This window comes from Sordaria macrospora, chromosome 2 (genome assembly GCF_033870435.1).
Source record: "Sordaria macrospora chromosome 2, complete sequence".
In the NCBI taxonomy this organism is placed as follows: domain Eukaryota; kingdom Fungi; phylum Ascomycota; class Sordariomycetes; order Sordariales; family Sordariaceae; genus Sordaria; species Sordaria macrospora.
This window is the reverse complement of record NC_089372.1, coordinates 2035040-2058311: the sequence shown is the minus strand read 5'-3', so window position 1 is coordinate 2058311 and position 23272 is coordinate 2035040. Positions and strand designations below refer to the sequence as shown.

Genomic DNA, 23272 nt, shown 5'->3' with positions numbered 1-23272 from the left:
AAAGTCTGCGGCAAAGCTGCCAGCTGCCTCGCAGTCGGGTATCGGCGTCAAACGAGTCAGGTTCAGAGCGAGGAGGATGGGAGATATTTCGGGAGCCTGAAGCCATTCCGATATGGTGCTATTCATTGTGGTTTCGAGAATGGACAGAAAGTGAGGCTGGTCTTCAAACTTAAAGAGAAGGGAAAGAGAGACTGAAAACCGGAGGGGAACACAAAAACAAGAAAAGGGAAAAAAATGTGAACGTGGTCGCCTTATCGGAAACAGAGACGTCGACTTAATGTGAAAAATACTGGAGAGATCATGCCGCTCATGGATATCAAAAGTCCAGGCAACGAAGGAAATGTCATCGGGAGTGGCGTTGCCGAAGGACAGGAGAGATCAGGCTGCCGTATAGTCCAATGCTTCATCAGTTTATACCAGAGAGGCAGATGCCAGGCAACCGCGCGGCAAGTTGGATGTTGAAGCGAGTCCTGGTTCGAACTATTAGCTCTAAACATCAGCAAATCCCACATAATGGGCGGCGAATACATAGCTCTGTCGACTATTAGGAGCCTGATCGGCACCTCGTTCTCAATATGGTCGGAAGGAATCGTGGGAGGTGATGTACCCCAGTGGCGCAGAAAGTGATAAGGCTTTCGGTTTTAGATTTTGACAGCACTGCCATGGCCTAGTGTACCTGATAACAAAGTTGACGGGCAATGCAAGATGGAGATAGTGTGAGAAGATTTTGGGCGTTTGCTGCCCAGACCGCTAGTCCTTTGCCCTACAGGCATCCTCTTTGACAGCGGTCCTGGCACTTCCCAGAATCCCCTCGTTTGCAGACCTTCTTCCTCTTTGTGCTATTATATAGCTGGCGATCCCTTCCAGCTTCAGTTAGCTGGATCCCTCAATCGACATGATTCCCATCATTCGTGATCCATCTCATAGATAGCCCTTTTGGTTTTCATGGATATGCGAGAGAACGATTTCTCGTGGAGGTCGTTTTTAAGATGGATGGCATTTTAGTCGTCGTGCTGGATAAGCGGTAGAAGAAGACAAGATCGTCGACTAACGACACTGCCACTCAGTCATTCAAGCCAAAATATAACATTCAGAACACATTTGAACAGTACAAACGGAAGATCAATGAGGACGAAGCAATATGAAGAATAGCACAGAACAACCCCAAAAAGTGTTGGCCTGATGATAGCACAAGACAAAAAGAAGTTTGCAGAAAAAGAAACATATGATCCGACCCAGGCTCGATCTGGGGACCTTCAGTGTGTTAGACTGACGTGATAACCAACTACACCATCGGACCAGTTATTATTATTCAATGCGCTTTAAAAGAGTACTCTTGTGTGCCCTTGAACTGAGGTAGCGATAAGGAAAAAAAGTGGAAATATCACAACTAGCTTCATCCCTGAAAGCGAGAAAAAAAGGATGATTTGAAGAGATATGCCCAATAACAGGATTGAACTGTTGACCTTCGCATTACTTGATATCAAAGAACTGATATTAGTACGACGCTCTAACCAGCTGAGCTAATCGGGCTTCGTTAAAGGTTTATGACTGGATATTGTACTAATATTCCCAAGCATAGGAAATCACCAACGATCTTGATGTCTGCTCGGGGCAGAGAGTATTCCATGTATAGCTTGAAATATGGGAAGACATAGTTCTGAACGTCTACCACAAAGCGACTTCGCCCTTTATGCACTTCCTTTTGGCAGCGTAGCCCTCCTCATCCTCGACAACCTCCTCCCACACTTCCCCGCCCCTTCCTTAATCAGCTCCTTGAACGTATCAATAATCCCCTCATAAGCCGGATGCTTCCCAAAGCCCTCAAACCACAACAGCCCCGCACCCTTTCCAGGGAACGTATACGGAATCCAGCTAAACGGATCGTAAAAGTCCCAAAGCGTGATGCCCACGCACTCCTTGACCTTGACACACGCCCTCGCCACCTTCTGATATCCATCCTTCTGCCACTCCAAACTGGTCTCATTGACGGGAATCGTGATCCGCACATCCAGCTCCGTGAACGCCACCTCCGCCGCTCCGGCCTGGACATATCCCCTCATCGTGGCCTCGAGGTCCCCCGCCGTCGGGTGGTTGTCCGCGTGCATATGTGCCTGCATGCCGACACCATCGACGCGCAGGCCGGCGTCACGGAGCATCTTCACCAGCTTTCTCGTTCCCTCCGTCTTGACAGAGGTAGGTCTCTCAATGCCGTAATCGTTGTAATAAAGCTTCGCGCTAGGATCGACCTCGGCAGCCGTCTTGAACGCAAGCCGGATGAACTCCTCGCCCAGAACCTTGTAGAAGACACTCTGCCTGTAGCCGCCATCCTCATCGTTCAGCGCCTCGTTGACCACGTCCCAGGCGTAGCACTTGCCCCTGTAGTGGCCCATTACACCCTCGATGTGGCGGACGATGACGGCGCTCAGCTCTTCTTTCGTCCACTCGGTCTCGTTCTTGGCTTCCACCCAGGGCGCAAGCTGGCTGTGCCAGACGAGCGCGTGGCAGCGAAGGAGCTTGCCGGTTTTGGCGGCGAGAGACACGACGATGTCGCCCTCGGTGAAGTTGAATACTCCGGGGGAGGGCTCGGTGAAGAGCCATTTTTGCCCGTTCGTGGGTGTGGTTTGCCCGAACTCGGACGGGTCAGCGAAGATGGCGTCGTACTGAGCGTATGAGGCCTCGTAGCCGGCGCGCTCGCGCTGGCCGGGAGTGTCGGTTGCAGCACCGAAGTACTTGAGGCCGGCTAGGGTGGCATAGTGGTGAAGTTGGGCGGCTGCGAGAGGAGTGAGGATGGGAAGGAGAGCTGCGGCTGTTGCGAAAGGGAGCCGCATTTTGAATATCTCCGAGTGTCTCGGTTTAGGGGGTAGGGGTTAGGGGAAGCTGGGGAGGAAAGAGGCCCGAACAATCACCCGAATCAAAAGTGAACGGGTTCCGGTCGCTTTCTGTCAACTGTGTAGGGGTAGACTGGAGGTGTAAGTAAGAAACATCACGGCTTCTTGTGTCTTTTTGAGGTTGTCTGGTACCGTGGAAATGGAACCATAACACGGGGATCTCGCCATAGGATTTACCCGCTCGTACCTTAATAAAACATCATCTCGTGTTAGTGACCGATCACAACCCATTTCCCCTCACCTTTGCTGGAAGCCTAGGAAATCGGAGGATTGACCCGACGGCGAGGTTCCCTCATTTAGCCGTACCGGTGGTTAGCATCACCGACAAGCTTCTTACGGGAGGTCTCCCATTCGGCTCTCCGCACTTCCTCATAAGGCCTTGGCTTCCGGGTAAATGAAGTGTGCGTCCAACATGGCCTCCAAGGATCGATGGCCCAGAGCCGCGTTTACCGTGAAGAAGGTTGACCGAACAGAGGAAAGAATTCGACGTAGGCAAGGAAGAGTGTTCCTAGGTCAGACAATATAGAAGTTGATAACGTTGACCGACCTCTATACAACAACTTGTCTGCCAGTACCATTTCCCAAACCCACAACGGTTTCGAGTACACAGTAACCGACCGGTCTTTTGTGACCAAGACCGCGATGTAACCAAACTGAAGGCTTGCATGGACTATTGAATATCACGTAAAGTGATGTCAAGTTGATCATCGTGATCCTCTCGGCGGTGGACCAGTCGCCAAGACCCTTTGACCCGGCATACGTCATTGTCAACAATGCGATCTTTGAGTTGGTGATCCATCCGGACATTTGATCTGCCAGCAGGATCTGAATGCCTTCAAGTCGGAATAACGTCAAGTATGGATCCTTATTTCCACCCGTACTTGAGCTAGCCCATGTGATGGAGTATGCCGAGCCCGGTGTCACTGACAAAGCGGAAGATTTCCGGTTTACGAACCTGCCTGGCGGACGGACGGCCATCAAGGTCACGACTACGGGTACCGGCTCGAGGAAAACACCATGCCAAGACTCGAGGCTGAGATGACCAGGGACACTGTGTGGATGAAATTCCCCGCGATGTAAACAGACAAGGACAGGGGCAACATAGGGGTAGGACACTTTGCAAAATCTGGGGTTCAGTAGGGCTGAAGGAGCCAAAGTTGAGGGTGGACGATAAACAATCGATCCATGTTACCGTTCATTCAATATGCCGGGGTATTAGTAGGATGAGAGAAAGCTCAATGATCTATGTAACACGCAGTTGGTGTTCCCGAACGCTCCACGATGAAATCAAGTTATGCCTGAAAGAAACCCAGAAAGCCAAACCCAAAACCCGTTCCCAATTTTTTTTTTACTCCGAAACAGCGCCAAAGCAAGTCTCCATAATGATACCAGTAATCTGGTAAGGGTCGGCGTTGGACGCGGGGCGACGGTCCTCGAAGTAACCGTAGCCTTTGGCGCCGCATTCCCTAGGAATACGGATAGAGGCACCACGGTTGGCGACACCATATGTGAAAGAGTCGATAGAGCCAGTCTCGTGACGGCCGGTGAGACGCTTGTCGTTGCCCTCGCCGTAGACGGCGATGTGCTCCTTGTGGCGGCTCTCGAGCTTCTTGATAGCATCCTCGATGTACTTCATGCCACCCTCATTGCGCATGTTCTCGGTAGAGAAGTTGGTGTGGAGGCCAGCGCCGTTCCAGTCACCAGGGATGGGCTTGGGGTCGAAGGAGACCTTGGCGCCGAACTCCTCAGACACGCGGTGGAGGAGGAAGCGAGCGAGCCAGAGGTGGTCACCCATCTCAATGCCGTCGCAAGGGCCGACCTGGAACTCCCACTGGGCAGGCATGACCTCGGCGTTGGTGCCGGAGATCTTGACGCCGGCATACAAGCAGCACTTGTAGTGGGCCTCGACGATATCACGCTGGACAACCTTGCCAGCGCCGACACCGCAGTAGTAGGGACCCTGGGGAGCGGGGAAACCGTTCTTGGGCCAGCCGTAGGGCCTGTCGTTGAGGTCGAGGAGAGTGTACTCCTGCTCGAGACCGAACCAGGGGATCTGGTCGGCATGGGCCTCCATCAACTTGGCGGCCTCATATCTGTGGTTGAACTTGTTGGGGGTGCCATCGGCGTTCCAGCACTCGGAGAGGACGAGAATGTTGGGGGCACCACGGAACGGGTCAGGGAAGACGGCTACGGGCTGTGGAGGGAAAGTCATGTTAGCGCCATGGCTCGGCAGAGAGCGTGGTAACGCTAATGATTGTATCTTACCTTGAGGTAGACATCGGAGTCCGCGCCGGGGGCCTGGCCAGTCGACGAACCATCGAAGTTCCAGATGGGAAGCTCCTCAGGCTTATATTGTTCCTCCTTCTCGGGAAGAGTCTAGAACAGGGCGAGTTAGCATCATGTCATGGACTCTTTGTAAAGCACATTGTTCGCTTTTGTTTCCATGTTGTCACTCATGCGGCACAACCTATCGCTGCATCCGCTATCGCGATTGATCGAAAGCTAGGCTGTAATTGTAATGGGCGTGCTAGTGGACCGGCTTGCGGCAGGGTTGGTCGGCATATTCTGCACAACCATTGCCCACCGCGATAAGCACGAATCCGACCAGGAAATGCCTTCGCTATCGGGCGGCGGTCTCGGCGCAAGGTGGAAACGCATCGTGGATTGCGTGCGAGCGTGACATGCTAGGTTTTTTTTCAGGCGGGCGATGGTCGGTGGAGAGGGTGGAGTTCGTTGATGCGAAGCCAGCGGGGCCATTTCCCTTCTTGTCGAACGCCACTTGAGTTTCGGGCGTGGGTCCGCCGGGCAGCCGGTGGATAACCGAGAGGGATGCTGGAGTCCTAACCAAGCCGCACAGCCATAGGGAACCGGAACCAGATGAGCATGTGTCATCCAGTCACGCTTCTCGTATGACTGCGCCACAAAGGCCAGTGCCCTGCACAGCGCCCGGAATGCTAATGCACTCGAGGCTGGTGCAGAGTCCAACACCACGTCACGACAGGCTGAAACCGGTTTTGTGGGACGCGAAGAGCGTGGGAATGGGAGGAAAGGGACTCGGGGATCGTCGCACTCTCCGCCGTCGTGGTTGGCTGCTTGGGTTGCGCACTAAAAGAGAGGGCAAAGTCGGAGAGCCCGTCGATTGGCTGATGGTATAGTGGATTCGTGGATGCGCCGAGAGTGATGACGGACAAAAGGGTCCATGGAACAAAGTCGCGGAACAATGCGCAAAAGAAAAATAGACGAAGAGACTCACCCTCGACTTTGACCTGGTACCGCCCTCGCTGTCGATCCAGATGTACTCGGCGATAAGCTGGCCGTTCTGGGGAAGACGCATGAACTTCTTGAGGTTCTCCGCGTTGGAGAGGAATGTTGTTTCTGACGCCTGTAGTCCGGATGCGGTCAGTGACCAAGTCCCACCATGTAGGTGTACCAACGACCTCAACAGCGGCAAACGGGTGTTCAGGCCTGGGTTGGGGTCGTTGGCTGCCATAGGCGAATGGCACAGAGGGTATATAGACTCACCATTTTTGCGGTTGTGTGTGTGAATGTGAAGATGGGAAGAATATTACGTATGGAAAAAAGAATCCGGGGTTTTGTTCGGGAAACCAAAGCAAAGAGGGCGTGTTGCGTTTTAAAGAGCTGAGGCAATGGGGTATCCTAGCGTCCAAAGATATGATAGTAGTGATAGAGAGAAGAGACAATAGATACGGGCTGCAGTTTCGGCGGGGTCTGAGGCTTTTTATGTTCTTTTGCTTCTGTCGCCGGGCCTACCTCACCGTTGTCGCAGGATAGAGATACATCTAGGGATGTGTTGAGGTACTCGAGATACGGAGCAGGGTACGGGTGGTACGGTTCTGGATGTATACCGTGCATCAAGTCCAAAGAAACTTTTCTGGCCTTGGACCCAGAGATAAGAAGCGGCACCCAAGAAAAACAGGGGTAGCTGGCTAAAACGCTGGGTCGACCGACGCTCCCCAAGGAATCGAGAAAATGCCCGTGAGCGTGGTGTTCGGCGCGGTGCTCACTGACACACAGACACTCCGTGCATGCCATCTTGACGGTCCGCCCAAACGAGGAGTGGAGAGGCGGAACAGTCTAATTCGGTGAGCCCGGTGGGGTGGTCAATTACCCTCGTCAAGCCTACTGGTCGCGGTCAACAGCCCTGGGGCCGGCTTGCCAGTGGGATGGAGAAGGCAGGAGACAAGGCGGGGGGAGGCGAGGGCTGGATTCCTGCTACGTCGACGAAAGTATACTTCTCTCCAGCCAATGTACATCGTGAGGTAGCTACGACAGTCCTACTTGTTGGGGGTACGTACCTGGCTACTCGCTCGGCCGTCCAGGAACAAATCTCACTCTGCAGAACCATCCATCGGTTCGTCTTTTACTGCCTCTCTTTTTACGAGCCGATTGGCATCAGGGGCCAGTTTTAACTAGACATTGTCACGGTGTTCGCTGGTAACTTTTTGCTACGTGTACCATAGACTCCGAAGTGGTCTTTGCTTTGGCGATTCATGCAGAATTCTAGACCGAGCTGTTGTTGCTTTCCACTTTACACTTCCAGCAGGTCAGTGTTCCCCTGCTCCGGTGCCCTCTACCTATAGCAGCAACCGCCTGTCGGTGTTCCTCGTTGCTGCCCTTCTGTGTCCTGTTCTATTTCAGTCGGGGGGCTGCACTGCGGAAAACAGTGGGCACGTTTGGCACATTTACCGCTCCCACAGCTCGGGTCTCAACAAAGACATAATAGCCCAGAAGTACCCCGTTACGACAACACCGGCAAGCGGCAGCCTTTCACGGGAAATGTTCGTGATCGACGGAACCAAAAGAGATGTTCCAAGTTGCTTCCCTATTACGTAGAGAACTGGGGACTCATCCTCATCTCGTCCGCTGTTCAGTAGTGTCGTGACCGTCTTTGCGTCTCGATGTGCATCTGGCATCTGCCCATTGTTCCAGTGTCCACCCGTTCGTCCGTAATGTATAATTTCATTCCAGCATTTCCCTTTTCGGCGTTTGGCAACAGATCTCCAACTTGGATTGCATAAGTTGAAGGCGGTGAGTTTGGCAGCTGCCATGCTGTTTTACACCAGAGTCACCGGCCTGCTTTGATTAAAACCCCCGCTTCGTTGCGGAATGCCTATTGAAGTGACGTGACGATGGCTTCCTGTTCGAAATTCAGGGTCGTCGACGGCTTGTGGGGAGTTTGCCACCGCGGTGTTGAAGTTCCCATGCGATCGGAGATCTGAGGGTGAATAAGAAACTACCGATGGTTTCGGCTCACATGTAACTTTTCCCACTTTACAAGATCGTCATTACCTCGGGGGTTATACGTAAATGTAGATGGGAATAGGCAAACCCCACGTTTTGTGATCACCTAATTGATTCTTATGTCTTGCAGTCACCCGAGAGATTGTTGAGGCCTTTTCGATCTTATTTCATGTGAGATATTTCCTTCAACCTCGAGGTCATGGTTCGTGGTTCCTGAGACATCCAAATTGGGGGTCTGATACCAATCAGACGCTCGACTAAGAGCCTTTATCGATACCCGTCAACGCGGCTGAAAAGTAAAGTGTGGTGGTCACGTCCAAAAACGGGTTTCAAGGGTGTGTGGAAGCGTGGGGTGGAGTATCAGCGACCGAACTTTGGCTGAATGTTCCACAGCATCACAACTCACAAGCAGGGCACGACATCACACACAAATTCGACAATTGAGGGCATACGCCCTCATCGTCACTGAAGTGGCTGGAGCAGCGATGGAGCGGGAAGTGCGACTCCCCCAAAAATGCTTCCAACCTCGCCCAACAGGGGGCCGATCTGTCGAGTCATATGGATGGATCTTTGGTCGAGGATCTTCCTCACTGACGATGCCTGGCGTCCCCGGCACTCCGCTGGCGGTTATCCATCCCTATCTCCCCCATCAATGAGCGTTCCTGTTTTCAGCGTTTTTTTAGGTCATTCAAGAAATCGCTTCAGGTATCGTGACCGTACGGCAGTCCACCGTCGGCCCCCGCTATGACTCTTCGGCCCGGGAGGGCTCCTCTCTCTGTCAGGCGGAAACACTGGCGGATAAGGTGGGCGGATACCTCCCAGGTTGAACAGGAATCGAGCCGCGATTGTCAGTTCCATTGAAAGAGGGGCAGGGCGAGCGGCCGTGGGTCCCTCTTCTAATTGACATATGACCGTGTAATCGCCCCCAAAACCCCTGGATCCGGGGATGAGCGTTCTGCCGTGGCATTTTAACATAACCCCAGATCCGACCTCAGGAGAGACCCTTCGTCCTGTGGAAGGTTTCAAGAACTTCCAATCTTTCCTCAACCTCACAGTGGTAGGACCAGAGAGAAACATGACCTTCAACCCAGCCCCTGCCAAGACCGTATTCTTTGTTTGTTGACATCATCCGGTCACGCTTGTGTTTTTACCTATCCACCCTCCAAAATTGGAACTGCATGTTCACTTCTCTTGTTCCTATAAATCATTTGGTCTCTGAAACTCGTGTCGAAGATGGTTTTGTGATAAAGAGACATAATAGACGGCTGACTGGCGCCGAGTGCACTGGTGAACACAGCGGCTGAGGATCCTATCCAGCAACGTTTGTTCCGATTACTGTACACACTGTGTACAAGCGCTCCAAGTCAGACGCGTGGTGTCCAGAATTTTTCCTGTGGAATCCAGGTCGGCCAGAGGTCTTCGTCGTCCCCGTCAATATTGCTTTCAGAAAAACGCCAGCCGTGGGCGAATAACTTTGCAACATAACGTACAGGTTGTGCTTCCAAACATGCTGTACACTACTATGCAGTAGAGACCTGGTTCGAGACGGCGAACTTTGACCATCTTGCCGCCTTCAAAGTCCTAACTTTTGGCATTCAACCGATCAACGTTTCAGTTGCCTCTTTGAAGCCGGCAGAAACGGACTGCTCAGAGTCAAATCCGTCACCAATGGGAATCAAGTTAAAAGTCAGGACAGCCGCCAGGACAATAAGTGGGGCCCCCAACAAAGGGGAGCATGAAAACGTCTTGCACTTGCCCTGCATATCCGTTGTTCAGTATCAGGCTATGCCGCCATGGTATCATTTCCAGCGCAACCTCAACGCAACCTTTCAGCGCAACCCTTCAGCTGCAAGGCCCAGAACAAGCCGGACCTGCAAACCGTCCACACAGAGCAACATCGGTGCAGCATCGGTGCAGCCGCCGGGGCAGGGCAACAGCAGGCCAGCGTCAGGTACGGATCCGTCTTACCGTCCCACAACGGACACCTCCACGACGACACGCCCAACCCGATGGTCCGTTCTCGGGGGTCAAGGATGTGCCCTTGGACCCTTGCAGTTTTGTAGGTAAGAATAATTCAATTGAATCGCCCAATTCCCACGACATCGATGTGGCTATCACAGCCGATTCGCTCTTTGGCTCTAGGTCGTGCCGCGAACACCACGCTTAACCTTGATCTTATCGCGTCCTTCTCATTGGTCGCTTACTTGAAGCTTTTCGTTGAGCCGTCGACAATTTTTTTTCCCTTCAACGTCTTGTCGTACCGTGTCCTTCCAGTTTCTTTCGTATGGTTTGAGCTTTTTGGTTAAATGTCATTGGGAAATCGTGATCAATTCTGCGGTTGTGTGCGTGTCTCCAATTTTTACTTTGGACAATTCAAAAAAAAAAAAAAAAAAAAAGACAGCCAAAGATCCACTAACGGAATTGGCGGTAGATCATTGCGAAGCATGTTAGCCCAAAGTTCCACCACGCCCTTTCACAGAAAACACCCCGTTCCTTTTCCGTGAACCCCTGCATATGGCTGTTCCCCTTGGTCTTGGCGAACACTTCCACGCCTTTTTCCGTTCTTTCCCCAGAGTCTGCCATGTCCTTTGCGCAACCCGCATTTTTCTCGGCTCCTCCCCGCATTCAGATCATTGCTCCCCATGAGAACCCCGGCCTTTCCCGAGATCTTCCCGTCAGGGTGTTAAGTGTGGTTCCTGGCCGGTGGTGGTGGTCTCGGTGGTGAACCTGGAATGGTTCCGTTGCAGCCTTCCCCTTTTTTGGTGTGTTTTTACCTCCGTCAGTAGCGTCGTTTCCATCTTGCTGGCTGGCAAGGGAGCCAAGAAAACCACGTTCCAAAGGAAGACGGGACGGAAATAGACGAGACGTCAAATCATATGCTTTCGTCGATTGTTGTTGGCTTTCTCGTTTTTTGTTGCTTTGCCATTTCCAAGCCTCCTTCCGCTTCGCGCGCTCCAATTACGATGGCCAGTAAATACGAAATATGTTACAAATAATAATGCTTTTCAGACCGCTTCTTGTCCGTCCGTCTTTCCCTTTTTACAACGAAACTCAACTACCTGTTAAAATGCCTCAGCAAAGGAAAAAAGACACATTGTCACGGACCTCAGCTTGCATTGATTGTTTGGTTCGCGTCCGTTCTACCGTTCTACCGTTTCACAGTCATCACTGTGTGATAGAGACGGGCCGGCTTGATTTTCTTTTCTTCCCACTTCCACTCCGCTCTGACAACGACCGGGCTGATGTGATGTTCTCCCAATAAAAAGTGCCAGCGTACGTAACAAGTGACTTGCTATCACAAAGTCACAAACCCATTCGACCCAACTGTGGAGCAAAAGCATCTACGAGAATGCCACGATCTAACCTGGACCGAACGAGGCGGGCTATGTCTAGACTACCCCCTCTCCCTATATCTAGACTACCTAACCACTTTAGGAAAAGGTTTCCCAAAATTTACCACCGCACAAAAAATGGCAAAGGAACAACCTACGCACTTGTAGTCAACAAATGGAAGCCGACCCGTCCTGTTGCCAACGACAGTGTTTCTTACTTAGTAAGCAATGTAGTCCTGTCAAGAACCAGGAAACAATGAAGGCCTTTTCCTCTTCGAAAACTTCCAGGTTTGCGCAAGTGCATTTCTTGAAAGTGCATTGCCTTGAGTGCAAACCTTTCGACTTTTGCGGTTGGGCTCGGGAACGCGGACGTTGGTCAGCTTCGGTGTTCTTGGAGAAAACCTCGAAAAGAATAGTTTGGGTGCTAACGCATCTTGGTGGTAGTTCTGTATTGGGGTGTTAGCGAGAGATAAAATAAAATCAAACCCTTTGGGTCATGCCCAAAGTGGTTAGGTAGTCAAGATATGGGGGAGGGGGTAGTCTAGATATAGCCCGCCTCGGACCGAACTTCACCTGGAACCCATGGAGTCAATAATGGACCATGATGGGGTCCTGGGGGGCCTGCTAGCAGTGACTAGTCGACTAGTTTTTGCTCTGGAACCTTTTTGAGGAAACTCGGTCCGTTCTCGTCCTACACGATACCCCGGATAGGTACTCTCGTATGGCTCACCTCTTGCCGTGGTCGGTACCGCCCTTGTTTTTAGATCTTTCTATGTTTGCTGCGTCGCCATTTTTGTTGCAAACGATTGTCAACAGAATGGGCATTTCGGACCTAGCGAGCCTGAGCCTAATGCCAGTCATATCGGATTGATATTCCTTTCCCGGCCTTCCCTCCGGCGTTGCATCTTCCATAGCCCAACCCCAAGGCACGAAACCATGACCCGAGATTGCGGATGCTTCGAGCGAAGTTTCGGCCTCGCAAAGACGGCCGTTAAAGGTACCCTCGCCCATAATTCTTGCCCTGATACGGAAATCACATCTGCTCTGGGTCAAACAAAATGGCTGGATGGAATTTCCTCCACCAAGCAAACAATCCCATTCTGTATGGTCTCGAGATGCAGGCACAGGCTCCCGAATCCCACATGTACAAAAGTCTCAACGTGAAACACGTTATCTGTGTTACTTGACGGAAACCGAGCGTCCGGCTTGTTTAGAGACAAGTCACTGTCAGTTTTCATCTCATGGCGTTCAAAGCTGATGATCATGATATTGTGGTTCGTCTAAAATGATGACAAAAGAAAAGGAATATTTAACATTGCTGTTCCTGATCGGAGGCCTGTGAAGCCACAGTCCAAGGACTGCAGGCTCGTTACTTACCTTACCCTTGAGGTATCATGCTAGCTCACGGATCCGACATGGAAACACGAGCTACTGTGTGAAGAGGGAATGCTTGCTTGCTTTTTCTTTCCCGAGGCACAAACCTTCGGCTAGTTCCAGGGATTCCATCTCGCAAAAACGGCAAAGCTTCTCCGAGACATCTCGTTCATGTGTCACTTAATGAACATGTATTATACACTACTGGCTCAAGATTTTACCGAGCAATATTGCCATGTGAGACCGACATCGTTAGACTTTCGAAAATCCGAAGGAAAAGTCATGAAAAACAGCGAACAGAGATTACGAGAAATCTCAGTTACGGTAAGAACGGCGTAGAAAAAGCCGGAAAACACATGGTACAAAAGACATATATGACATGAAACTCTACATACTGCTACTTGAAGAGGATAGTCTTAGATATGGTGCTTGGTGACGACAAATTCCATTACTGATCATAACAAACATCCAGAGAGCCGAACAAGGATGGCGGGGAAGCATCATCGTCTTCTTCAATCTCCTCAATAGGGTCGCCGTTGTAGTTGGGCAGTGCCCGTATATCCGCTCTCCCGTCACGGGCCCGTTTTCTCGGCCTACCCCTTTTCCGTTTAAGAGGGACCGGGGCGATGGCTGCCGACGGACGGTCATTGCGTGATGGGACAGAGTGTTTACCCACAAATGGTTTCGGCGGCGCAAATCGGAACTGTTCCCCCGGCTCCGAGGCCCCGAATCGGGACTGCGCTGGTTCAACTACTAGAGACGCGTCTGTAGATGTGGTTACCGAAGCGGCTACTGAGGTCGACTTGGCAAGCGCATTTGACACAGCGATCGTCATGTTCTCGATTGTCTCAGGCTCGTCGTCACTGAGGGGACCTGCGTTAACACCAAGAGGCTCCACGGCAACACTACTCTGACTATTGGCGGGTGGTGTATAATGAGGAATAACGACTTGCTCGTCCGCCGAGGCTGAGTTGGGCTCAGAAGTCATCGATGATGGCCCATTGATCTTTCGGGGGCTTCGAATTGAAGGTTCGATAACAAAGTGTCTCTCATAAGGCTGGGGCAGCTCCGCGTTGGCAGAAGAAGACGTTCCAGCCACTGCAATGTTGCTGTCGTGCCCAGAATGATCATCGTCTCCGATGGATGGAAGGCTGTTTTCATCGTATGGCCGTATTTTTTGAGCTGCATCATATCTTGCTTCAATTAATGCGTTTCGCTCAAACTCCTCACTATCATCGTCCCCGAACACGAATGTCTTCCAAGCATCAATAGGGTCATCGTGATGTAGTCCTCTCGTAAGTTTGGCTGAAGTTGAAACTGTTTGGTTGGAAATAGCAGGTACACGCCGATCTTCCTCATTCATTGTGTTTTCAACGTTCTTTGACGATGTTTCGAGCAAAACTGACAGTCTCCTCCGGTTTGGAGATGGTATCAGGTGTCCAGTATTGCCGACTGGTCTGTCATATTGACCAAGCACATCCGAGTGTGCGTCTGCACTGGAAATCTGAGTTCGAGGCAGGATAATGACACCCTCGCGAGCACGGAGAGGTTGAGCTGGTGGTGAATACACTTCGTGCCTTTCGCTTACCCCAGGACTGATTCTGGGCCGTGCCACCGGCTCATGCGGTTCGAGGTTCGTTGGTGCACCGGGAGCGCAGCTAGACTCCTCCAACCAGGACCTCCAGATTGAGTTCTCTGCTTTCTGTGAGGGGGGGACAGGGGATATTGTTCGTCCAACCTGAGCAACATGGCTCGCAATTTTTGCGGAATCCAGAGTTCCCGAAGAGAGCAGTAAATGACCAGGTATTGCTTGTAAGGGGACTGGATGTAAGATGCTCGGTACCGATGTCACAATATGATGTGTATCATCGCTATCTGTATGTCGTGATGTAGCTTGTCGAAGGGGATAATCTTCCGCATTTGAGGAAGGTTGTCTGCGGGCTCGCTTGCGAGGTGGCGTATCTCTGGTTTCGCGGTCTAAAAAACAGTTCAAGTCAGTACACATTTCTCATGTTGTTCTGGGGCAACAACGTACCACTTGAGCTTCTCATGAAATGCCGATTTCTTTCAGTTGGAGCATCCTGCCTTGCATGCCCGAAGCTTCCACTGCTAATGGTTGAGCTTTCTTTAAGCTGCTTTTCTTGACTTCCAACACGGACTTGCACATCCACCCGACGAAGGGAACGTAAACGTGACGTGTGTTGTTGAGGGTACATGCCCCGATTGCTCTGGAGAATATGCGCCGGCTTTTCTTTCGTTGCTCTCGTAGGTTGAGTTAGGCTTGCTTGCTCTGGCACCAGGCGAGGTAGTTCGTTGACTTGGACAGGGGGCCGACTCCGGCCTGCACCCCAGTCTTTGCTCGCAAGGAGCCTCTGTCTCAACCTCTCCACCTCCTTGGCATTGGTGTTTGACCGAGAAGGCGCTGTGTCCGTAGTGGTGGCTTTGCCAGCTTGCTCCTTCAAGAACTGATCGACTGTTGGTAACAGATACTCGGACTTTGCAGAATCCTCTGCTGTTGGGACACTCGCACCCCATCCCCGTCGCTTATGAGAGGTACCGTAGGAAGAGTTCCGCTCGGGGACATTTGTGTCAGAATGGGGCTCTGGCAAGGCGGAGTTAGACTGAAGGTACGAGATCGGAGGAGGACCGTTCTCCATAGCCTCCCTCTGCTCAGCTGCTCGAATCTTAGCTTTCGCAAAGTACTCCTTCTGACGTTGTTTATCAGCATTGGCTTTGCGGAGTTTACCGCGACTATGGCGGTATAAAGTTCCCTCCGTCCAGTTCATTTTGAAGAACTGGGAAAGTCTTCTGGAGAGAGGTGTCTGCTCGTATGGCCGTGACCCGGACGAAGAGTACTCCATTGGGATAGGAAGTTGTCGAGCATGGATAAAAATATTGCGAAACGTGAATGACTTAAAGAGGGCTCATCAAGGCCGACTAGATAGTATATGAGAATGGTAACGAGACTTCGGTCGGAAAACCGTCGAGCCGGTATCGATGCTATGGGCGTAATTTTTGAACAATACACTCGGCGGCATGGAAGGGGGAGACCTGGAGTTCGGAAAGGGTGGGAAAATGTGAGCAGACAATCTCAGACCAATGAATTTCGACGTCAGCTTCAAATCAAATAAACAAGGAAGCTGCGGTCGTTGCCTATGATCTGTGGTGATTTGAGGTTCCTTCCAAAACTTGAACAGAGAGTCCGAATATGGAAAGTGAGCTCGGTGTAAGTGGGAAGTACCAACGTACCGATGTGTGGCGGGTTTCCACTAAATACTGTGTACACACCCCATAATGAGGCTCACTCCTGCTGTGGCTCAGTTGCCGGTGGAAGGAACTTACAGTAACCTCAAGCCCCCCACCTGCCCCAGTCGGCGCGGGGTCACTGCGGCTTTGGTGGGTCATCTAGAAGCAAGCTTCCGTCCGTCATGTCCCGGCAGCGGGAGGCGGGGAGCACCGACATCGCGGAACCCCTCCACTTCTTCCCTTTTCATCCTTTCCTGCTCCCGTCAGCACTGCGATTCGCAAACCATAATGCGAACAACCACTTCGCGCACCCTACGAATCTTCACCAACTCTCTCATCGCAGGCTTCACCCGACCCAAAAGCTCGACTTACCACCACCAGCCATTTTTTACGCTTCCCACCGCCACCCGTCAACTCCTCCATTCTCAAACCCGCAAGATGGCTTCCTCCAACAAGCACCCGATCCTCCTCAAGAAGTCCGTCAAGCTAGCTTGCATCCAGCTTGCCAGCGGCGCTGACAAGTCCGCCAACCTCTCGCATGCCGCCGACAAGGTGCGCGAGGCCGCTTCGGGCGGTGCCAACATTGTCGTTCTTCCCGAGTGCTTCAACTCCCCTTACGGCTGCGACTTCTTCCCCTCGTACGCCGAACAGCTGCTCCCTTCGCCTCCGACTGCGGAGCAGAGCCCGTCCTTTCATGCGCTCTCCGCCATGGCGCGCGACAACGGCATCTACCTGGTGGGTGGATCGATTCCCGAGGTCGCGATTGAGGAGGGCACAGAGGACAAGAAGACGTACTACAACACCAGCTTGATCTTCGGCCCCGACGGCAAGCTGCTTGCGTCGCATCGCAAGGTGCATCTGTTCGATATCGACATTCCGGGCAAGATCAAGTTTAAGGAGAGCGATGTGCTGTCACCCGGTAACAGCGTAACGCTGGTGGATCTGCCCGACTACGGCCGTATCGCTGTGGCCATCTGCTATGATATCCGGTTCCCGGAGCTGGCCATGATTGCGGCTCGGAAGGGCTGCTTTGCTCTCGTTTATCCGGGCGCGTTCAACACCACAACGGGTCCTCTGCATTGGCGGCTGCAGGGACAGGCGAGGGCCATGGATAACCAAATTTATGTGGCCCTATGCAGTCCTGCGAGGGATTTGAGCGCGGGGTACCATGCATATGGTCACAGCTTAATCGTTGATCCCATGGCGCAAGTATTGGTAGAGGCGGAGGAGAGCGAGACGATTGTGAGTGCCGAGCTCGATGGGGCAAAGATTGAGGAAGCAAGGTCGGGCATTCCTCTGAGGGATCAGCGGAGGTTTGACATTTATCCTGATGTGAGCCAGGCGAAGGTGAGTTCTTGAATCGCCGGGCTTCGTTGTCGTGTAATGATGTGAATGTCACATCCTTATCATTTGATCATCGTATGACGGTCACATCAATTCCTGATTTGTACATAACATTGCGAGGCGAATCCGATATATTTTGGTTCAAACAGTTCCTCGCGCGCAGGGTTACCCATGAGGGTGACGTTTCCAGAACACCCTTTCCCTGCGCTGACGCCGCTATCTTTGATCGTGGACAGACGCACTTCGGAAATTCGCCGACATATGTCGACTTTTGCCCCTTTCCCAGTCCTGAGATCTGTGCTATGCAGTTCTGACCACGCAGATTCGGCGCCATGACCCCGTCATATCGTCATCACCAGTTTTTGTTTGTCTTTGATCAAAGTAAACTCTTTACTCAAGAGCCTTCTTGGCGAAGGTGGGGAGAATGAAGCTGGCCTTGTGGATCTCGGAGTTGTAGTAGCGGCAGAGCTTCTCCTCCTCCTCCTGGGACCAAGAGCGGAGAGGAACCTTGACGTTGGCGTTGGGGTCCTTGGAGCAGACCATGAAGCCGATCTGACCGGAGGGGTAGGTGGGGATGGTGGTGTAGGCGTACTCGGCAACGGGGAAGACCTCCTTGCAGTCCTTCTTGAGCTTGGTGATGAGGGGAAGGTGGAGCCACTGGTTCTCAGCTGTTTGCACGAAGATATTAGCAATTGGGGGTTCCAAGAGGCGCGAGGTTGTTTGAGACTTGACAAAGGAGATGATTGAAGACAACGACAGCGCAAACAGAAGCCGAATCCAAGAGGAAACTTCGCCATGTGTGAAAGTCGAGACGAACTACCACTAGGTAGGTTCCTGAGGGACCGCATAGGACTGGAAACAGGCAGGTTGAATGCCCGGCCTAAAACCAATTCCACTCAGGGCTCGATCTTTCTCGAGTAAAGGAGACGTACAACCTTGTGTGGTAATAACACCACCCTCGCGGAGGGCGTCGTGGAGAAGCTGGAAGTAGGGCTTCTGGAAGAGAGACTCGGCGGGACCCTCGGGGTCGGATGAGTCGGTGATGATGACATCGAAGGTGTTCTTGAAGTCCTCGAGGAACTTGAAGCCATCGCCAACGTGGACCTTGACCTTGGGGTGCTCGAAGCCAGCAGACATGTGGGGGAGGAACTGCTTGGAGAGGCGGATGACAGCCTGTGACGGAAGAATGGCGGTTAGCAAGCGGATCAGGCGCAGGGTCTTTGGTATGCGGATCGGGATCGAACTTACCTCATCGATGTCGCAGAGGATGGCCTCCTCAACGACGTCGTGCTTGACGACCTCACGGAGGACACCACCGTCACCACCGCCGATAACGAGGACCTTCTTGGGGTTGGGGTGGGAGTTCATGGCGAGGTGGGTGATCATCTCCTGGTAGGAGAACTCATCGCGCTCGGTGCACTGGATGACGTTGTCGAGGACGAGGACGTTGCCATGGTCAGTGGACTTGAAGATCAGGACATCCTGATACAAGCTCTTCTCGTGGTGGAGGACCTTCTCGACCTTGAGGGTCATGGCCTGGCCAGGCCACATGTTGGAGATCTCGCGGAACCAGCCATCTGTTCGGTATGGTTAGCCAGTCTGCCCATTGTCTAACGCAAGCCGAGTCCATATGACACCAATGTGCCATCCAGTCGTATCAACATGCATTCTGTCCTGTTGTCTTGGTGTGAATGGGATGTATGATGGGGTGCATCGGGACGAGGAAGAACATGTCATGCCGGCGCAATAGCCACGGGCCCTCGGCAGCAACAGCATCGTGATCCCCCGTATCACAGTGCTGCAAGACAACAAGACATCCAACGTTCCATTGGTGTTGTTCATGATTGCGCACACCATGTGTCGTGAAGCTTGGTGCAGCCGACTCATGGAAGGGTTCTCGTTGCGTGTGCCACAGGAGCGCCGTGTTTGGCATTGCACATGGCGGGGTTGCGATAGCTTGCGGCCCGCAATGAGGTAGTTCCCGTCGATGGGATTATGGGATGGAGGGGTAACACTTGGTGCAGCCAGAGACAACCATCACGGGAGAACACGTACCCTGGATCGTGGGGTGAGTAATTTCGGACATCTTGAGGGATTGATTGATACCGGTCGACCTGGAGAAGAAGCGGTTGTTGAATTGGCAGGAGGATGTCAGGATTCGAGTCCGGGGGAAACAGCGACGGAGTAGGAAAACCAGCATGAAAACTCAATTCCCTTCCTTCCTGAGAGGAGGGAGGGGCCAGTGACCACGCACAATTCGCACTCTAAAAAGGTCCAATCACACCAATCACGCAGGTCCAGACGACAAAAATTTTCTGGACCTTCCCCCCTCCCAGCACTACGACCTATGAGCGAATAAAAACGTGGTTGACAGTGCAACTGTGGAGAGGCATTGTACACAAGCCGTTACGTGTACATTTAGAATGTGCAGCTGTGCGTGCAGATTGCGTGCAGAAGCACGTGGAAAACAACTGGGCGGTTGCCAGGAGCAACTGTGGACAAAACTTCGAGCTTCGTGAGGACAGGACAATTTCAACCCAATGCCAAGACCACGATAACGTACGACCCCAGAAAGTCTCTAGCGTGTAAACCTTCAAGTTCTGAAAGCACGCGCCCTTTTGGTTTCTTTTTTTTTTCTTTCCTTTTCATGTCTTGTGGGCTACAAAGGGAGACCCGATGTTTCCGTTTTGATACGTCGAACTTCAGCTATATCTATCGGACGTTTTCGACAGGTTCAGTCAGTTCAAGGTGTTCGAGGTGTCTAGTGACCTATCAAACCTCGAGCAAGATTCCACGGCGAATAAAGGCAACAAGGATTAACGAACTTGTTCGTGGAATGACTGAATATCTCTATAGGACCAGAAGTGACCATTGACATTTTCATTCAACTCAACTACATGTACCTGTACACCATGACCACGATATCAAAATAGCCATGGTTCCATATACGGCACACTGAATCTGGCATGCTGTGGGTCATCCCGGGAGCTCGGCCGATAAAGACAAAACACGAACAACATGTATTTCCCACCACCGCATTTCCTTTTTCTCCCAAAACGGTCAGCGGCTTCGGGCGTAGCGTCACCGCTGGCTTAGGACATGGCGCTTGTGCTGTGTATCATCACTGCTACAGAAGGCTGGGTAGGGAAGACTATTTGTGCCACATACCGCGAGCGGTCAGGCGAAGGAGACATGGCAGGTTGAGGCCAGAGAGTTACCCAAGCTGAAGGACTCAATAATGCGTTGAGCAATGCTTTGGATCCGCCCACGCTCAGAAGTCCCAGCTTGTTCCCAGCGATCTCATGATGTTAAAGGTTGAGAACCACGGTGGACGAGATCCGGCATAAGTACGGCGTAGACATTGTGCTTCAAGTTCTTCTCCCTCGACGTTGCAAGCTTCGGACAGCCCAGGTGCTCTCCACTACACTTCGCACAGCCCGAGGTCTTGTCTTCCACTATTCGAAAGAGAACAATTTCACAAGAGGCTGAACGGAAATTATTCCCAATACACGTTGCTGATGTCGATCTCACGCATGGATCGGGCTTGATGAAGACCGCGGAGCGAGATAGATGGAGGGTGAAAAGCCGCAGCCAGCACGTTTCATGTCGTACAACTTCGATCACAGACTGCAACCAAGCGAAGGTCGAACCTCAATATCCTAGAATTCGGGTTAACGAACCACACCTGACATCTTATTCACAGACAGCACAGTAAAATTTGAGTGTGGGTTGTACCATGGGCTGGGAGTAGTGTAGAGCTTGTAGCTTACTCTCCACGTGGATGTGGTGCTTGGGTTGCCAGATCGGGATGTGAATCGAAAACGGTAAGATATGCAGTCGGGGCAGCGTACGACAAAAGTCTCAAAAGTTCATATGGATTCAGGACTCAGGAGGGTATTATACTCTACCTCTGGTTTGATTGCTAGCTCGGTACATTGTGGGATGCTGACAATAGAGGAATAACAGATTAAAACTAATAAAATTATAAGCAATAGAAAGAATAGATATAACAGAATTACAGAGAATCAATACATTTCTTATACTAAAATTCACAAAACTCAGGTATCATTTTGTAGCCATAACATGAATAATAGGTATAATCTTTGCAATAATTACAACCTGCAACCGTTGAGATATTAAATGTACTAAGTGTAGTATATAGTTTTCTAATATGGCCTCTTATACCTTCTTGATTGCTATTTTAAAAGTGTTCTCAATCAGTCTAGTAGAATATTCGTATTTAATCTAACTCTTTATCCAAGTCTATGCATTTTTGATGAAATTGAAATTTAGTAAATGTAGTAGTTAAGTAATAACGTTTATACTTGTCACGGGTTGGCATTAGCTATATAGTGTGCATTCTAAGTTCTGCCTTGCAAGCAGAACATCATCTTATCTTTTGTAGGTTTAGCTGTCTGGGCATATGCATCCTAGCCTGTCATAATATTAACAAAAGCTTAATCTATAAAAGCTTTTCTTAACTTCAAAGTATAAGCTAGAGTATTATCCTATATAATTACGAAAGTTGAGTATTATGATTAAAATTACTAAAAGAAGAAGTAGGATTCTTTCTTAGTATAAAATACTTATAATAATACTCCAAACTTTAAAATCTTTAAATAAAAACGTACCTTTCATTTTACTAACAAAGGAAGCTTAGAATATTTATCTCCTAAATTGCAATTTATACTAAGCAAAGTTGTTGATCTTCTTTTTCTTAAAAGGGTAAGAAAATAGCAACCTTTACAAATACTATTTATCTATATTTTATTAAACTAAATCCAAAACTCCTATTCGAAAAAAGTAAGACAAGCGTATTTAAAAGCGAATTTGAAACAGGAATGGCGAACTTTATTGTTTATAAGTAAGTATATAAATTATTTAACGTAACAAATACTATACTACGCTATCGCAACTCTAATTATACGTTTCTTATAAGATTTGAATTAAAGGATCTAATTCTTAAATCCAACCTACAACAAGAACCTTTTCAGCTCTAGAAGAGTGTTTATATATTGAAAGAAACGTCGCAAATATTATCTGAAACAACAAAGTAGCAACCCCTATTAAAGGACGTAGGAATGTTAATTACTAAGTAAATATTTAATACTTACCTATGTTTTAATTAGAATTTAAATACTATTAATCTTTGGTAATAATAATAGTATTACTGTGACAGACTGGGCATCCGTTGCAACTATATAAGACCACTTGAGCAACCGAATTGCCAGCTTTAGTTACTTATATCCTTTTGCGGAAACACGGAGCGTTATAGCGTACTGGTGAAATGCGTCGCCGTGATAATTACTTACTTAATAATTAAATGTATATACTTAACTATAACTTTATATTCTATTTTTGTATACTAATACAATACTTTACAGAAAATACATTCTTTTTACATGGAAGAAGTAGATGTTTTTTTCGGAAAAGGATTAATAATAATTAAGAATTTAATAGTATTAATTGATAATAAAAAAGAAGTACTAATTCCAGGCAATAAGGAAATTAGTAGCCCTTATAATAATAAAGTAGTACGCAACTAATATTATCGCATTGTAATTAGAAAAGAGTAAAACCTATCACAGGATTAGCCTGTGATGAGTGCAGCACGTGACCACGTGCCACGTACGTTGTGCGTGGCCAGCTATGCCCTCTATAAGACTTGGCTGGCACACTACTTTCTTCCTCCTCTCCTCGTACAACTACACATATCTATATCCATACCTAACGTCGAGTCCATCCGTGAGAAAACCTTTGAAGCTGGGTACTAATAACTGAGCGAGGAATTAAGGATAAATATTACAGAATATTTATGATAGA

General features: G+C 50.2%; 5 protein-coding genes and 2 non-coding genes across 7 annotated transcripts; 1 reads left to right on the top strand and 6 right to left on the bottom strand.

Annotated features, from left to right (window-relative positions):
- Positions 1-1226: 1226 nt before the first annotated feature.
- Positions 1227-1300, bottom strand: SMAC4_13224. The gene has a single exon. It is a non-coding gene; the product is annotated as a tRNA-Val (tRNA).
- A 138-nt stretch (positions 1301-1438) lies between these two features.
- On the bottom strand, positions 1439-1533 carry SMAC4_13223. The gene is made up of 2 exons: positions 1496-1533; positions 1439-1474 (listed from the first exon to the last, which is right to left on the bottom strand). It is a non-coding gene; the product is annotated as a tRNA-Ile (tRNA).
- Positions 1534-1691: 158 nt separating this feature from the next.
- SMAC4_06610 (uncharacterized protein) lies at positions 1692-2831 on the bottom strand (the record flags this gene model as incomplete). The annotated part of the gene is made up of 1 exon (XM_024655847.1): positions 1692-2831. The coding sequence occupies one exon, from the start codon at positions 2829-2831 to the stop codon at positions 1692-1694; it is 1140 nt and encodes a 379-aa protein (XP_024511671.1).
- Positions 2832-3843: 1012 nt separating this feature from the next.
- On the bottom strand, positions 3844-6630 carry SMAC4_06609 (uncharacterized protein). Its single transcript, XM_003346094.2, has 4 exons — positions 6414-6630; positions 6145-6273; positions 5157-5267; positions 3844-5085 (listed from the first exon to the last, which is right to left on the bottom strand). The coding sequence occupies exons 1-4, from the start codon at positions 6414-6416 to the stop codon at positions 4240-4242; spliced, it is 1089 nt and encodes a 362-aa protein (XP_003346142.1). The 5' UTR covers positions 6417-6630; the 3' UTR covers positions 3844-4239.
- A 6677-nt stretch (positions 6631-13307) lies between these two features.
- SMAC4_06608 (uncharacterized protein) lies at positions 13308-15720 on the bottom strand (the record flags this gene model as incomplete). The annotated part of the gene is made up of 2 exons (XM_066090481.1): positions 13308-14734; positions 14895-15720. 2 exons carry the CDS (start codon positions 15718-15720, stop codon positions 13308-13310), a joined length of 2253 nt encoding a protein of 750 aa, XP_065946065.1.
- Positions 15721-16393: 673 nt separating this feature from the next.
- Positions 16394-17787, top strand: SMAC4_06607 (uncharacterized protein; the record flags this gene model as incomplete). The annotated part of the gene is made up of 2 exons (XM_003346092.2): positions 16394-17452; positions 17599-17787. 2 exons carry the CDS (start codon positions 16394-16396, stop codon positions 17761-17763), a joined length of 1224 nt encoding a protein of 407 aa, XP_003346140.1. The 3' UTR covers positions 17764-17787.
- A 52-nt stretch (positions 17788-17839) lies between these two features.
- Positions 17840-19601, bottom strand: SMAC4_06606 (uncharacterized protein; the record flags this gene model as incomplete). The annotated part of the gene is made up of 4 exons (XM_024655846.2): positions 19505-19601; positions 18698-19026; positions 18385-18622; positions 17840-18117 (listed from the first exon to the last, which is right to left on the bottom strand). Exons 1-4 carry the CDS (start codon positions 19533-19535, stop codon positions 17840-17842), a joined length of 876 nt encoding a protein of 291 aa, XP_024511670.1. The 5' UTR covers positions 19536-19601.
- Between the last annotated feature and the right edge of the window lie 3671 nt (positions 19602-23272).

Excerpts from the sequence above, each read along its gene's own strand:
- SMAC4_06609 (XM_003346094.2), bottom strand. Across the intron at positions 5,268-6,144 it reads GTACCAGGTCAAAGTCGAGG|ACTCTTCCCGAGAAGGAGGA; the intron begins GTGAGTCTCTTC and ends GCCCTGTTCTAG. Across the intron at positions 5,086-5,156 it reads ACTCCGATGTCTACCTCAAG|CCCGTAGCCGTCTTCCCTGA; the intron begins GTAAGATACAAT and ends TTCCCTCCACAG.